General features: G+C 45.9%; 1 protein-coding gene across 1 annotated transcript in view; it reads left to right on the top strand.

The window, feature by feature from the left end:
* Positions 1-11677: 11677 nt before the first annotated feature.
* CAMK1D (calcium/calmodulin dependent protein kinase ID) overlaps positions 11678-17280 on the top strand; it is a 219803-nt gene continuing 214200 nt past the window's right edge. The window contains exon 1 of the mRNA XM_065743758.1: positions 11678-12062. Coding sequence (XP_065599830.1) covers positions 11971-12062 — 92 coding nt within the window. The 5' untranslated portion in view covers positions 11678-11970. The remainder of the gene's footprint in view (positions 12063-17280) is intronic.

Genomic DNA, 17280 nt, shown 5'->3' with positions numbered 1-17280 from the left:
GGCTTTTGTTTTAGTTAGAGAGATGAACCTAATTTTGGAGGCTGAAATTTGTTCAGGTGAAGGTTCATGATAAGGTGCAGGAGTTGCAGTGAGACACAACCTCAAAACATCACTGATGTGGTTGGTTAGTCCAACTGGTTCTCTGCACCTCTACCATGAGGATACTGCTGCTTATCAAAAAACATGCAGCAAGGATAAACCAAGACAAGAGCTGTGATGACAAAAAGGACACAACTTTCCATATTCAAATAGGAATTGTGGCAAAATCAAGGTGAGGAGCCTCTTTTCTGGACCTATTTGGGGCTAATGTGTTTGTAGAGCAAACTGACCACAGCAGTCACTGTTCCCAGGACCATGCAGGTGAGTGAAGCAAAGAGCAGAGAGCTGAGACTGGATTTGGCAGCTCCATGCTGGTGTGGGTTCAGTGTGCTGGGAAAAAATGGGTATTGCTGAATAAAAGGAACAGGGTTCAGTATAGCAGCCTAGCTATCCTTGCTTTCCAGGCAAATGTAATTAAGAGTGTGCCTAAAATAAACTTCAGTTTTCAAAGAACACGAAATGAAGTTCAGTTCCGTTGGAGAAAGCCACCTGCATTGTGGTACAAGGCTTAGAAACAGCCATTTGATTAAATCCTCTATAGCAACCTTTGAAGGGCTGTGGTTTTCATATCAGTTAGATGAACACACACTTTCCCAACTGAGCTGTAGATCTCTGAAAAACGAGATTCTACCTTCTACTAAAATGCCCTTTCTCTTAACCACTCCACATAACTCATCGTCTGGAGTTCTCCTTCCAGTCTGCTCACATCTCAGTAGACACAGATTTGGACAGCTGGAAGAATAAACACTGGCTGGTGCTGGTGGCTTGGAAGTTGGGAAATCCATTAAAACTTCCCCAGACACATCTGCTTTTGCTAAACACTGGCAACTTTTGCTTTGGCTCTGGCAGTGAATGATACTTTTGTCGGGACTATAATTGCAAAATTGGACTGTTTCTTTACTTGGCAACTCAATTGGTAATTCATTCTGTTGTGTAAGTGGAGGGTAGCTTGCAAGGAGAGATCACTGATTCAGCCGTTGGACAACTTTAACTCATTTCCATCACTTGTTTGCTGATTGCAGAATGAGGTAAGCCTAGATCCAACAGATTGTCCCAATGCCCCACAGCACATCTTTTCCTGGGGCTACTCTGTAAGTAAAGAGTGCTTTTCTGATCAGGATTACCACTTGCATTGCCCTTCATCAACTCAACAAGTAACTTTGAGTTCAGATGTTGACCCTCTATGCAGAAGGGCTGAACACAACGAAGCTCAGGGTGGTCCTGTTGGTCTCCCTCAGGAGGAGAAAAGCTCCATGCTTTTTCCAAAGCACTCATTGAGTTTAGGATTTGGCTGTTAGGGAGTACTAGGGCATGGCCTAAACCCATGGTAAGAGCATGTTTCATGTAAAAGAACAAATGTTTGGGCTTGTGCAAGCTCACACTGAAGTGAGTCTTCATTTCCCTTCCATGCCGGGTATGTCCTGTTTCTCCAGTAGGTTCTGGTTACTCTTAACTTTTCTTCCAACACATGCATGGGTTTTTGGTGGATCTCTCCCTGGGTTTTGAAGTCTCCACCTTCTCAATGACTGCTGAGCAATAAACTGTGGGGCTGGGAAGTGGCAGGAATAAGCCCTGCAGGGGCTTATTCTTCCTTCTCCTGTCTGCTACCGTCCCTGCAACACAATGCTGTGTCCAAGGAACTAGTGCTAATGGACCAAGCTTGCCTGATGTAGGGCAGAAATAATGTGGTGGAGAGGAAAGTGGGATGAATAAATACAAAATCAGGCTGTGCTAGCTTTTTCCTAGCATGATGCCCAGTTAGCCAGGGAGGCTGGTCCTTACCAGAGACTTTGTAAGAGGGAAGGTGAAGAACGTATTCCCCAGCAGATCTCCCTGTTGGCGATCAGGCTTGCCTACATCCTCAAAGAACTCTATGGGAGATAAAAGTGCTAGCAATTTACTTTTTTTCATTGTCAGCTCCGGGGAATTTGCTTTTTTTTCTGGTAACCAACGCCTGAAGCAAAAGGCCAAGCATGTCATAAAAGCAGCAAGATTCTGTAGAAAACCAGAATGGAGAGTCTGCTGCAAATGTGTATTTCTGTATCTTTCAAAAACAAATGCTATCATTTTTTTACCTGGAATCCCATAGTTGTTAGAAACACACAGTGAAAAGCGAAAGAATGTAGCCCTAAGCTATGTATTTGGATGGGGAATCTGCCCCTTAACAGGGACTAAAACACTTCATCTCTGTTCTGGGATCAGTTTGGGCAGCTCCAGCTACTGTCTCACATGCTCATCGGCTGATGGCACTGTGCCTTTCCTTGCACGTGAGTGCAACGTCAGCCTGGACTTAATGCAGTGGCTGTGGTTAATTAACAAAGCTGCTTCTCCCTTCATTATTCAGCAATGTTAATGTCTATGAAAGAAAAGAACAAAATGAGCCAAGTTAATTTCAGTTCTGAGAGAAAGACAGGAAAACAGAAATGGTCTCCAAATGGGAAAGAGAGAAAATGAGGAGATAAAAAAAAATTAATTTTCATTTTCTAAGAGGACTTTACCAATAACAGCATAAAAGATAGCTGAGTGTTCTGCTTAAATGAAAAAAGTGATTACTTCATAGGCAAGTGAATGGTTTTCTATATCTTCCTCCCCTGCCTGTGTCATTTAATTTCGTTTTCATTCACTTTTCACTTATTCTTTGACTCCATCAATGTGGTGAAATGGTGTTGGAGGCTGTCAGTGTTTCTCCTTGATGCGATGAGGGGAGAATCCCATGTTAAGTTCCTTCCTTTAGCTGGGAGGGCTCTGGGCTTTCCTCACTGCAATGAATGGTGTCTGTGCAACATTCACGTGGCTCAGACACACGTGTCAGGCTCAAGAAGGTGAAAACTCAATGTACACCATGTCAGCAATACTGCATGAGGCTGAAGAACTGTGATCCATTCTCAAGGTGAACACAGGCCCAGTGCAAGTTTGGGCTGAGAGGAAAGAGGCTCCTCTGTGATGTCAGTGAAGCTGCTTGCTTCGTGGGTGGTTGGATTTGGCCTCTATGTACCTCTTAGAGGTTCCATAAACCCAGTTCCTGTATGGATATATCCATCACATGGGAGATCAGCATGGTGGGCATCTCCAGTGGTGCCCATGGCCTACAGGGCTGGGATTTGAGTTCTGTCTCTCCAGGGAGAAGCAGCTGGACTTCTCTCTTCTCCACTTCCTTGTTTGTTGAAAACTTCTATTTTGTACCCCTACAGCATCGCCATTTGGCTGGATCTGGGTGTCAGATCAGATCAGACAGCCCACCCAGCCATTCTTTGGGCCTTTGTACACATGCTGTGCAATGCATTCTTTAATTATCCGATCACCTATATAGTTTGTGGTTATTTTAATCCAGTGAGTTCCTCCAGGCCACATTAACACACGCTATTTGAATCACATGCTGAAATCAACATTAATTTCCTTGTGAGCTTCTCTGCAATGCTTCAGCATCTGATCAATATTAATGCATTTATCTTCACAGTGCTCCTGTGATATCAGCAGCTGGTGTGACTGAGCCACAGGGAGATTAAGACCAAAATAATCGCACACGTTTTCTAATTTTGGGTGCTCGATTTGTAACACTAGGGATTAGATCTTCCAGGGCACTTGGCATTTTACAACTCTTGGTGAGTACAAAGCATGACTCCCATTGACTTGTTCCTGTCTCTGAGCACAAATTCATCCCTACAGAGCATCAGAAATATGAGCAGACTCTTACGAGCAATTCCTTTGCCATAAGAGTGAGTTCCCTCTTCGTAGTAATGGAGAAATCCTGACCCCAAATTAACCCGTAGCATGATGCAGAATTGAAATGATTTGAGCAACTTCTTTATTTTTTGGTATTTTTATAACTTTTGAGTCCTTGCCTTGTTACCTAATGCTCTTTCAATAGAAACTTTGTAGGTGGAATGTCCTGTTTTATTTCTCCCTCCAGAACGCAAGAGTGCAAAGACAAACTATCTAGAAAAAGATGCATCTCTTGACATGACCCCAACTTGGTTCACTGTCAGGGCTCAGCCCATATAACCCAAAACATCAAACTCAGCACTCAGGGATGTATGTGAGCAGGATTTGTGCCATGCAAGCCTCTCAAGCTACGAGACATGGTTGGACTAGGTCATTTTAGGGGTCCTTTCCAACCTTAAAGATTCACTGATTCTGTGACACATTTTGGTGTTGATTTAACACTGATGTTTGGGAATCCAGAGCTCAACACTAGGAACCCCATGGGATGGGTGGTTTTGCTTTCTGTACTTTTGCCCCTTGGAGCATCTTCTGTCCCTCACTCCTCTGTCCTCATCAGCTCCCCAGGCTGCCATCCTATTCCTGCTTGTTGTCCATTGCTCACATCCATCCTCTTGCTTCTGCTTTGGCAATGATTGTATTTTTTTCCCCCTCATTATAATGTTAAATGACCATAATCTACGATCCTGAGTTTGAAAATTTATTGCAATGCACACATGGCATGGCATACTTGAAATGAAATCTTCAGCCTGCCTGTTACTCTCTTAAATCCCAATTTTTCCATAGACTAACAAGCCACCTTCTCATCATGATGTCGAGATTTTTGTCCAGCTTCCTCTGTTCATCCAGATGAGAATAAAAACAGGGAAGAAAAGTTTGCTGGCATCTCCAAACCCTGTGAGTAATAAAAGCACCTGGGGGCTTAGTGAGGCACCAGATGGTCTTCAGGCAACTGATTGAAGGCTGGGAATTCGTGTCTGGATCAGCACTTGCTTATTCCACTTTATAGAGACGTTTAAAAACCCTTCAGCAAATTAAGCTCCCACCTCCCCATGAGAAAAACAGCAGACAGCAAGCATCTACCATCTCCTCTCCTTGCATTTGCATGCTTTTGGGGGCAGTGCTTTAGCTGCTAGGATGAGAGAGAGCCTTAGGCCATCTTAAAGAGCTTAAACTGATCTTTAAAGTGTCTAGAGGGAGTTTAAGGTCAAGAGCACAAAACACCATGTATCTAAGACCTGCAGCAGCCTCTGTTTTTTTTTTTTTTCTTCTTTTTTTTCCTGTACATGTATCCCTTTGCTATACAGCCCCAAAGTCACCAAGAAGTCTATGACAAGTCCAGAGGAGCTTTGCTGGTGGCACAGTTCAGTGGGCATGGTGGTGATGGGTTGACAGTTGGACTGGATGATCTTAGCTGTCTTTTCCAACCTTAACGATTCTGTGATTCTATGGTTCTGTGGGCTGCAGCAGGTTCAGCCTGGGAAAAGCATGCTGCTGTGGACATGCTTAGAGCTGAGCTTGTAGTTTTGTATTTTGCATTTGCGGTGTCAAAAGAAGCCTGGCAAACATTAACAGCTAACCACAAATTCCACCCACAATGAAAACTAAAAACCCCTGATCCTCTACCACAGTACACCTTTCAAACCAGTGCTTTTTAATAACTGTGCCGAGGAAAGAACTAGCACAGAGCCATTCCTTCTTTGAACAAAGATGTACGAATAAACATTTAAAATTTTCATTTTAAGTAAGCCATTTTCTCCATCATTTTACTTAAGCAATTTTTCTCATGAGTTAATTTTCCCATGACTCAGCATAATTCCCACGAGGATTTCCTCCCACTTTCCAAATGGGTTGCCTTGGATCAGAGACTGAACCTACACCATTCCCATCATCACAAATCACAGAACTGTAGAATTATTAAGGTTGGAAAAGACCTCTGGGATCATCTAGTCTAGCTGTCACCGGTTTGCGGGACAGTTCGACCCGGTACCGTGACAATTGAGGCAGGGGACCCACGGGCCCACACCCCGGGGAAGGGGAAGGGGGAAAAGGGAAAAAGGAGAAGGGAGATGGGCCCAGGAACAAAACAACGGCAGCGATCTGAGGAGGAAAGCTAATTTACTAAATAAGATATCAGAAAGGAAAATAACACAATATAATATAATATAATTGGAATTGAGGCAAATGAATCAAATAAAATGAGCAAGAGAGAGAGTGTCCGATAAACCGAAGGCCTTACGCTAACGCTGAAGGCGGACGGCTGCAAGAAACACCCACTGCCGAGCTCGGTCCTGAAGGGAAGAGAGAGTCCCGTGACTGCAGACAGTTTTTATCTTTCCCTCTGAGCGTAAACACGTAAGAACGCAAAGCATCGCAAAGTCCTCTGGGGAATGGAGTTCTTCTTCTCTTCTGAGACAGGCATACCTGGAACTATCGATGATCCACGGAGCTGGAGCATTAACTCTTTAACTCTAAATGCACTACATGATGTTATGATGTGGAATACCAGTACCAAAAATCATAAAACCATGACATTCCACCCCTTATTCAACATCATTACATCATGCTTAATATATATATATATATACATAAAGAAACAATGATTAACAAGCATTAAATACAAACACATACAACATATATATATACATATATACATATATACATAGTAATAGAATTACTGAGGGCGCTCTCCCCACATCAAATTCCCTTGTGGTACACATTGAACATCCCCATTCTTCTGCATCACCCACCAGGTAGACCCAGGTCCCTGAGCAAAAACAGTTCCACAGAGAGGTTTGCCCTCTCCAGAAGCTGGAAGAACCCAAACCACTTTTCCCAACATGTTCTTCACATGTACTACAGGAACCTTATCTCCTTCTACAGTAGGTAGAGAGCTGGATTGGGCAGGACCATCGCGATTGATGGATCCTCTGGTGTTGACCAACCAGGTGGCTTCTGACAAATTCTTCTCCCAGTGCTTAAATGTTCCACCACCCATTGCTTTCAACATTGTTTTTAACAACCCATTGTACCTTTCAATTTTACCAGAAGCTGGTGCATGATAGGGGATATGATAAATCCACTCGATGCCATGATCTTTGGCCCAAGTATTTACAAGAGAATTTTTGAAATGAGTTCCATTATCTGACTCAATTCTCTCTGGAGTGCCATGTCGCCACAGGACTTGTTTCTCGAGCCCTAAGATGGTGTTCCGGGCGGTAGCATGGGGTACTGCGTATGTTTCAAGCCACCCAGTAGTTGCCTCTACCATAGTGAGCACATAACGCTTACCACTGCGAGATCGTGGTAAGGTGATATAATCAACCTGCCACGCCTCCCCATATTTATACTTTTGCCATCGCCCTTCCTCCCAAAGAGGTTTCATCCTCTTGGCCTGTTTAATTGCGGCGCATGTGTCACAGTCATGGATAACCTGTGCAGTAACATCCATAGTTAAGTCCACCCCTCGGTCTCTAGCCCATTTATATGTTGCATCTCTTCCTTGATGGCCCGAGGTCTCATGGGCCCACCGAGCTAGAAATAATTCACTTTTGTGTTGCCAGTCCAAGTCTACTTGCGCCACCTTAACTTTGGCAGCTCGATCTACCTGATGGTTATTTTGCTGCTCTTCAGTTGCCCGGCTCTTAGGAACATGAGCATCTACATGGCGCACCTTTACAACCATATTCTTTATTCGGGCAGCAATGTTTTTCCACAGTTCAGCAGCCCAAATAGGTTTACCTCTCCGTTGCCAACCATTTTGTTCCCACTGCTGTAACCACCCCCATAAAGCATTTGCCACCATCCATGAGTCAGTGTAAAGATAAAGCACTGGCCACCTCTCTCGTTCAGCAATATCTAAGGCCAGCTGGACAGCCTTTACCTCTGCAAATTGACTTGATTCTCCTTCTCCTTCAGCGGCCTCTGCAACTCGTCGTGTGGGGCTCCACACAGCAGATTTCCATCTGCGGTGCTTACCCACAATGCGACACGATCCATCTGTGAACAGGGCATATCTCTTTTCATTGTCTGGTAGTTCATTATATGGATCGTGTCGCATTGTGGGTAAGCATCCCCATCATTCCTACTGACCATGGCCCTCAGTGCAATGTCTACACGTTTCTTGAGCACCTCCAGGGATGTTGACTCCACCACCTCCCTGTGCAGACTGTGACGATGCCTCACCACTCTTTCTGAGAAGCAATATTTCCTGATACCTAACCTGAATATGCCAAAAAGAGCTGTAAATATATATATATAAATAGTCGCTTTAGAGGGAATGCTTATCGTGCTAGTCAGACCCGGCACTACTATAATTAAGAACTGCCGAATTGGAAGATGTTTTGCTCTGGGATTTTATTCCATCTTAGGCTCATTTTAGAGACTGGGAAGCAGTGGGGACGTCACTTTGCTCTGAGAATAGAATCGTATGATTCCATAATTCTGTGAGTTACTTGCTGAGCTCTACACTTGTTCATGGCATGATTACTAACAGCATCCATGCGAGCGAAACCCAACCAGCACCAAATCACTTTGCCCCTATAGTGCGTACATATATACGTGTGTAAAGTGGATGTGACTATTTATGTTCATTATGGAACTGTGCCATACAAAGTGCACAAAGCAAGCGTGACTGTAATCAGCCACATGAGATATATGCAGTCAGAAGAGGTAAAATATGTAATTTTGAATACCACTCCAAAAATAAGGTAATTTAATTTAGGAATGAAATATCTCACATTGAAGTTTATTTTCAGTTTTCCCCTGAATTCCCAGCGTTTCCATGGGAGGCTTTGTAGAAAGGAATGGAACTCCACTGTAAGGGTGTGAGTTTTTGCTGAGTTGATGTCTCATCAGCAATCCTTATTCTCATTTTTCTGTCTGCTTCATTTTGCCACTCTATTAAAGATCTTGCAATCTAGTTGTGAGTGATTCAGTACTGGGTTCTGCCATACAGAGCCACTTCACTGCAGCATGCCCTGCTGCATGAGGCCACCATGGAGAGAAGTTTTCATGAAAGATTTTCTTTCTTCTTTTTTTTTTTCCTTAAAAAATACCTATTCTTCAAATAACTCACTGCTCCACAGTGTCTCTGCAGGAGACTGTCAGTCAAGTGAGATTACAAGCTCCCAAAATCCAGCCCAACACCACAGACTGTGGTGACTCTGAGGGGCCGTTACGGTCCCATTGAGCAGCGGTCCCTGCCTGGTGGCAGTGTCTCATACACTTCTCATTAAAGCCATAACAGCTCTGGGGATTTATACATCATCAGTTATTTCAGATATGAGCTATTTTATCACGTGCACAAAAAGAGCACATTCACACGATGTCAAAGGTGCGGGCTAAATTGGGAAAGGATTTATAGGCTGACATGCCCCTTGTGCTCAAGAATTGAAGCGTGGGCAGAAATTTGAGTAATTTGAAGTAAACTTTTTGTCTGCTGAAAGGTGTAACGGCAAAGCAGGCAATGCTGTCTGTGTGGTGAGGCTTGAACATGATGCTGAATGGACCAGCGCGACTTCAGAAGTGGCAGTGGTGGATGGCTTGGCTCCATTGCAGCTCCAGTCTAAGTTATGGCACCGGTCTTCTGTTCTGATGGAGCTCTTTGGCCTCTGTCATCCTACAGATCAGGGCAGATGATTGCACTCGCCCTCTGTGGCCTCAGTTTCTCTCAGTTATCTCCTGAAGACAGGAGGTTACGGTCAGCAGCGCCATTCAAGCGAAACTCAACCAGAATCACCGCATGGCACTTCTGACAAGCGGTGATTTATTTCCCTGCAAAAAAGACAGGGAACACCACGTGGGTGTGGGTTGAAGGGAAACTCTCATTCTGGCATTGAGCTGCATCTTTTTCAGTTGGTGATGTGTATAATTTCCCAATATATCAATTTGCAGGCGTGGACCAGGGGTCAGTACTGAGGCTGGCCCTATTTAGTCCTTACTGATGATTTAGATGAGGGGATTGAGTGCACCCTCAGCAAGTTTGCAGATGACACCAGTTTGGGAAGAAACGTTGATCAGCTTCAGGGCAGGAAGGCCCTACTGGGGGATTTCTGTAGGGATCTGCCCTTGGGGGCACTCGAGGTCAGGCTGGATGGGGCTCTGAGCAACCTGATGTAGCTGTAGGTGTTCCTGCTCATTGCAGAGGAGTTGGGCTGGATGGTCTTGAAAGGTCCCATTCAACTCAAGTAATTCTGTGATTGTATGATTCTATGATCTGGACAGGCTATATTAAGGTCAATTGTATGAGCTTTAACAGGACCAAGTGCCAGGCCCTCTACTTTGGTCACAAAAACCCCATGCAGTGCTACAGGTTTGGGTTGGCAGTTGGCCTGGATGATGTGACTGCTCTTTTCCAACCATAACAATTCTTTAATTCTATGATTCTATGACCAGTTTGGGAACTGCCGGTGACAACCACAGGAAAAGAAGGAGCACACAAGGCAGGGAATCCCTATGGGTAGTGAGAAGCGGGGAAGCAGAAGGACAGGCTTGGCTGCCTAAAGCACAACATGCAGACATCCATTGTGGGGAATCCCAAAAGTTTTGGGCTGCCCGTGTGATGGGAATTAAAGAGGTGTGCTAAGAAATACAGGAGCTGGCACACGCGTGGCTCTGCCCAGCAGAGGGTAGCATTGCCCAGACACCCCGGCCTGCTCCATGCTTTCCCCACTTTTACACCCTCCCACAGCCACACAAGTCCCCTTGGCACGGGGAGGGGCACAGCTCTAGGGAAACCCTGTCAGTTCTCCTCATAAGCTATGAAAATCGTCTTCCAAAGTCGGATTTTAAGGATCTCAGGATGTGTTCTAAGTAGTTTTGTGCACACTCAGATCTGTTTGTAAGCCCGTGTTTTTCATTTCCAAGAATTCATTTCCACGTGCCTCATTCCGTGATCAGATTTTGAGATGTCTCCTGCCCGGCAAGACCTCAACTTCAGCTCCGAGCTGGGGGAAGAAGCGCACTTTTTGACACCTTACCCACCACCAGCACCGCCCTGCGATGTGCGATGTGCGATGTGCGCATCCTTCCGCCGCTTCCCTTGAGCGGGGATTTGTGCGCTGTCACGCCGGGGGATCCCCGCCCGCATCCCGGCACCGCTGCCCCGCACTCCACGCACTGTGTGCGCTGCGCCCCTTTTGCGCCCCCACTTTTGTGGGGCATTTTGGGCACCGCCAACCGCGCAGCGCCCGACTGCTCTGCACGGCGGCAGCCTGAGGCTTTATTTATTTATTTTTTTTCCTGCTTTCCCTTTTAATTTTTTTTTTTCCCCTCGGCTTTCCCTCCCCTCCCGTTTGACGTGAGCGGTTTTGGTGCAATGCGAATTATCTTCAGTCATTCAGTCAGGAGGGGCAGCGCCAGGCAGCAGAGCGGTGGAGGGGCTGCCTCCTCCTCCTCGTCCTCCTCCTTCTTCTTCTCCTCCTCCTCCTCCTCCTCCTCGTCGTCCTCCTCCTCCCATTGCCATAACAACCGCGCACAGCCGCTGCCGCCGGGGCCGCACCGCACCGCGCCCGGAGGGCTCCGAGCGTCCCACGGGGGGAGACAGGGGAGGGGGGAATCCGTGCGGGCAGAAGGTGAGGGGGAGAGAATCGATGATCCTATAAAAGAAAAAAAAAAGAAAAAAAAAAAAGAAGGAAAACAAAAGGAAAAAAAAAGATAAAAAGAAGGAGAAGAAAAGAAAAAAGAAAAAAAGAAAAAAAGGGAAAAAAGAAAGAAAAAAAAAAGAAAAAAAGAAGGATTTTTCCCCCCCCGGGTTGGCTCTGTCGGGGAGGACCAAAGTGACCCCGGAGAGAGCTGCGCTCGAGGGTGCGGAACGAGGGGGGGGGGGACGGGGACGAGAGCTGCGGACACGGAGGAGGGGACAAGTAGGGGGGGGGGAGAAGAGAAAGTTGGGACGAAATAGCCCAGGAAAAGTGTCACTCGCAGAGCGCGCCTGAGCGCGGAGGAAATAAAAGCGGCGGAGGGCAGGAAGTGTGAGGAGGAGGAGGAGGAGGAGGAGGAAGGGGAGAAGGAGGAGGAGGAAGAAAAAAAAAAAAGAAAAAGAAAAAGAAACAGCAGCAGAGCAGCAGCTGCCGCCGGGGCAGAAGAGAAAGCAAAAGCCGCACGGCGGCGCGGGGCCGGCCGGCATCCGCGGGGCTGCGCGGAGCGGCCATGGCCCGGGAGAACGGGGACGGCGGCAGCTCCTGGAAGAAGCAGGCGGAGGACATCAAGAAGATCTTCGAGTTCAAGGAGACGCTGGGGACGTAGGTGGCGGGGATGCGCGGGGGAATGGGCGCTGCGCGGTGGGGATTTGCGCGGGGTGCTCTGCGGGATCGACGCGGGTGCGTGATCTGAGCATCTCAGCCCGGGTAGGGATGGAGACGAGGGGAGAAATAGAGCCGTGCGTCGGGAAGCGGCGTGGAAGGACGGCAGCGGGGCAAGGAAGGGAAAAAGAAAAACAGCAAAGAGAGAAAAAGAAAAAAATGAAAGGGGGGAAAAAAAAAGAAGAAAGAAAAAGGAAAAAAAAAAAGAAAAGAAAGAAACCCGTGGTTTGAAATATTCATAGAGGCGAGGAAAGGCTTTTTCTTGATAGTGCAACTGTAAATAGATGCGCTGTGACTCGCACGCTGCGTCCCAGCGCCGATGGCTGCGTCTGTGCGCGGACAGAGCAGAAATAACCGGAGCGGATTGGACGCGTTTTCGCTGAATGGTTGTTGGGGTTTATTCCTGTTATTTATAGTGGCGGGGCAGAAAGATTAGAAAAGCGCTTTTTTTTTTTTTTTTTTTTCTCTCCGAAGGCTCAGAATAAACATGCGCAGATGGTGGAAGGGAGCAGGGTGCAGGATGCTGCTTTTGGGCTGAGTGGAGTTTTATTTTTGCTATGTTTCAGCTTGCTGAGTGTTGTATCAGCCATTAAAGTTCTGTTGTGTGGGGAGTGCTCTTTGTCTCTGTGCCCCCCCCCACCTTTCGTGGCAACTTTGAGTGAGTCCAAACTGTGCTCTGTACCCTGTGTGCCACTTCCAAAGCGCAGCTGAAGTTTTGGATGAAATATTTCAGTTTCTTTCTGCTTCCAAGGGAGGGCTCTCTACAAACAGAGTATTTCTGGTTCCTGGGCTCACCGATTTCCTCCAACAATCTTCAGGTGAGAATCAGGCTGCTCACTTTGTATGGAGGTGGGTCACCCAGCTGTGCTGCAATGAGCACGTAGAGCAGTGCTTGGAAAAATGCTGCATTAGCCAACAGCACGAACATCTGTCCAGAGCTCTGAAGATGTGCAGTGCAAGGGCTGAGTGTTGTGGGGTGCTCTTGTTTTTCTGGTAGAATTTTGTGCTGTGAGAGATGTGTCACCTTTGGTGCGTGGTTCCCTTTTTGAGCAAAAGGGCTTTGAGGAGGAAGGTCTTAGTGATGGGGAATTCGTTCATTCGCCCAGAGGAAGCTGTGGTGCCCTGTCCTTGGAGGTGCTCAAGGCCAGGTGAGATGGGCCCTGGGCAGCCTGAGCTGGTGGGGGCACCCAGCCCACATCAGGGGTTGGGGCTGGGTGGGCTTTGAGGTCCTTTCCAAGCCATTCCATGATTCTGTGACAGGACAGTTTGCTACACTTTCCATTATACAACTCCACTTTGCTTTCCCACTTGTGGTGTAAAAAAGCCATCAGTCTGGACTAATTTGTGCCACTAATGAAGTCTAGAAGCAGTTAATACTGCGGACTTGATCCAAATCCCACTGCAGGTATAGGAGCAGGTGCAGGTCCTGAGGGAGGTACAGGTGATTCCAGTTTGTAGTTGTGCCTGTTGGGACGGCTGTTGCAAATGTGATACAGTAACTGCAGTCACAGTGCCTCTCATTATTTAACACCATTTCAGCATCACAGCTGGGCCAGCAAGGCCCTCACTATAGGATTTCTTTAATTTGTTGCTCTTTAATTTGAGCAGCCAGTCTAGAAAGTTTCAGAGAATCCAAATAACTGGTCCTGTATAAAGAAAACAGAGCTGTTCTTTTCTGCGTCGTGAGCATGTTAATTCTGAGTGTATGTGCACTTTGCAGCCCACACATCGGCCTCCTTCTGGCTGTGCTTCCTGAGCTGCAGAGAGCAGCTGAGGGTCTGAAAGTGGCTGGAGGTTCTGTGCTCCCCCGAGCAGCACGTGTGGTTCTTCCCAGTGCTGCTGTCACTTACCAGGCTGGGAAACTTGTTAAAAAAATTAGGCCATTCCCATGCAAATCATGAAAGGACTTCAATTCCCACCAAAACCAGTGAAGCTCTGCTCGCTGACTACAGCAGTGGACACACAGGAGCTCAAATGATAGGACACATACAGTTATTGGTTGGAAAAAAGGGAGGAATTAAATGAAAATCTAAATACCCTTAGAGCATCTGGACCCAAACGCTTTCCTCTAGCACTGTTCAGCAGCAGGGATAAAATCTGCTTTGCTCCCTTTTGTACAGCTACGCTTAACTGTGTCAGCCGTGCTGCGGTCGATCCATCATTTGATAGGTTTTACTGTAGCATGGATGGGGCTTGGGGCAAGGAGCTGGAGGCTCAGATGAGGGGCATTAGATTGGTGTCATTGCTGTGTTGGGCATCGCTGCCTCCTCCTGTCTCAGAGTGTAAGAAGCACCTGGAGCAGCAAAGCAGCCCTTTTTCCTGGAACCACTGCAGCAGTCAGGACTCACTGAGGTGAAATTAGTGTCAGTAAGAAGAGAACAAAACCTCCAAAGCCGGGGGAAAAAGTGAAAGAGAAACTTTAAAAGTGTTTTATGTCGAGAGCATTGATTTGTGAGCGTTTAATCTGTGTGTGTGCTCCGATAATGATTTGCTCTCTGAATGGAACCTTTCCTTTGAATGAAAGGTTTTCCCTAGATCTTCAGCATGAGGAGAGAGAAGACTGCTGGAATTAGTAAAAAAAAAAAAAGATCTTAGCTTGTTTAATCAAGAAACCATTTGTGCTTCAAAGAACCTTCTTCCAGAGCAGCATTATGGCAGGCATTCATTATTTACGTGCCCCTGTAAATCATGTCTGTCCATATTGATACTGAAATAGGCATCCTAAATTGAACATCACCTCTGGATGTGAAAAAGTGGCCTTTTGCACCCCAAAAATCATTTTCTTCAGTGTCTGAGGTCTGGGCAGCTTGCTGTGCTCAGTGCTGATGGCAGTAGGGCTTTTTCTGAAGATGTTACCAGCAATGCATTGGCTCTGGTGTACAGACAGCCAGCACAGCCTCCTGTAAGTACAGTTTTTGTTTTATTTTCCCCTAGGGAAGAGTCTTTTGGTGGTAACACTTCAGCTTCCCTGGTGGAAGTGGGAGTAGGAGATGTAGGGAAAGGATTTGTAACCTCAGAGGGGGCATAGCGGGACTTGGTTAGTGGACATGGTGGGGATGGACTGATGGTTGGCCTGGATGATCTCAGTGGTCTTGTCTAACCTTGATGATTCTATGATTCCATTAAGACAGACATCAGAGAAAAGAGTGAGGAGGGGGCAGCACAAGCAGAGATGGAAGCAAAAAGAGGAAAGAAGCAGAAAAATAAAGGGAGTGTGGCGGGAAGGTTGAGAAACCATAGATGTGCATTTATGATTGTCATCTCTTGGGCATCAGAGTGCCAGTGAACTACTTTGGCAAAGCTACTAATGAAAAGGTAACAAAAAACCATGTGGACAATATGCTGATAAAATATGGTTCCATTCTGCAATCTGTACAGAAAATTCCTCTTAGCCTCTGAAATTTTGTTTTGTATTTGAATTTTGTGGCTGTGGGTCACTTCCGAGCAATGGAAAGTTACAGAACCAGAGAAAGTAGCCAGAGAGAAAAATGCAAAGTAAATAAAAGATAAAATCACAGCACTGGGTCACGTGCTCAGTGGTTACAAATTAGATTCCATTTCCAATCAAGACAAGTAGATTTGAAGAAAGAAGGGGATCTGATTAGCTGCTTCTCTTCTTAAGTTTCAACAGATTCACCTGCTGTAGCTCAGCTCAATTCCCAGGCACTCCTGGAGAGGGGGATTGCTGCCCTTGGGAGATGCCAGGTTTCACAAGAGCATGAATCTGATAAGAAGATGAGTGATCACTGAAATACTGTTTTCTTTCTGTGTTGAGCTGATACTGTATGTAAGGCATTTTGAGAACCAGTATTATTGTTATCCACCAGCTGATCATTTCATCCGTCTAACCGGACCGATTTCACAATTCTAGTGTATGTCACCAGGCCTTAGCGACACTGGAGTTGTGATGAACTTATCTTGCTTAGGAAGACTCAGCCGTAGTAACTGTTGGAAATGCTGACGTTGTCTGTAAATATGCTACAGCGAAGTCCTTATAGCTTAGTAGTGATAACATAGGGAGCTGCATGGGTGTAGTCACAAGGTAGTAATAGCTGGGTGGGAAGACCAGCACAGTGCGATGATGTCTTCAGTATTTTTCTAGAATATATTTCAGAGAAAACTGTAGGTGGTTCTGTTTCTTTTTTCATTTTTTTTTTCTCAGAGGCTGTACCGTAATTTCTACTGCGCAGGTCCCAGTGTCTCAGATTTACTCCATATTCTCACATCACTTGAACGCCTGGTGCTCTCCATGACTCTTGCATGTACCTATAGGTGCTTGTTCCTGATGTGAAGCACAGCCGTTCAGTTCTGCTCTCACATCTATTTCCTTTCATTCACACTCACACTATCACAAACAATTGTGCTCCATCTTCTTAAATCTTGTCCTCTCACATCCTTTATCGTGTTTCCCCTGCATAGTCCCACAGTGATATGTAGGGTTCTGTGAGCAGGTCTGCCTCATGGTCCCATCTGCTTTTCATGCTCAGACCTTCATGGGGAACAAGTCTGCTGGAGGTGACATGCTGCTCTTTGTCCCTAACTCATGCCAGGCATTCAGCTCTGCAATCCTGGTAGTAGATGCTCTCCATGTGTTGGAGTGGCTGTGTAGAAGGGAGATGTTGAGAATATCATTTAAACTCAAGGTCTGGTTGTCTCTATTCAAAGAGCTTAGTGCTTGATCTAGCAGTTGGCAACACTACCCATGGAGGGGTTTGTAACTGGATGATCTGTGAGGTCCAACACAACCCATCTTATTATTCTATGATTCTAGGATTTTCCCATCTCATCAGCTAAGTGTCTAAGACCAATTATCGTAATGAATCTCAGTGTATTCAATACAACAAATCGTCACTGGTTAGCTCATTAACTTCAGGCATCATGCAAGTTACCCAATGTTTTCTCTTTTGAGTTTGGAGATTCTTAGGATTTAAATATCTTGCTATTTGTGCTTTCTCTGGCTCTATACCCCTGTGAAGATTGAAGAGTGTTTGTCTGATTTCAGTGTCTGTGCTGACATTACAGGCAATTTCTGCCTCTTTTCTTATGACACCCCAGTGTGGCAGCAGTGACTGTGTCAGACTGCTTCATTTTTTTCTCAGTTCAGTATTCTCCTAGTTTCATGGTGAAAAATTTCTTAAGGGGAGAAAATACAGAGTCC

This window comes from Cyrtonyx montezumae, unplaced genomic scaffold (assembly GCF_038088225.1).
Source record: "Cyrtonyx montezumae isolate F1298 unplaced genomic scaffold, pur_monq_1.0 scaffold_3, whole genome shotgun sequence".
NCBI classification, from domain to species: Eukaryota; Metazoa; Chordata; class Aves; order Galliformes; family Odontophoridae; genus Cyrtonyx; species Cyrtonyx montezumae.
Note: the sequence above shows the minus strand (reverse complement) of the source record. Positions and strands in the feature narration are given on the sequence as shown.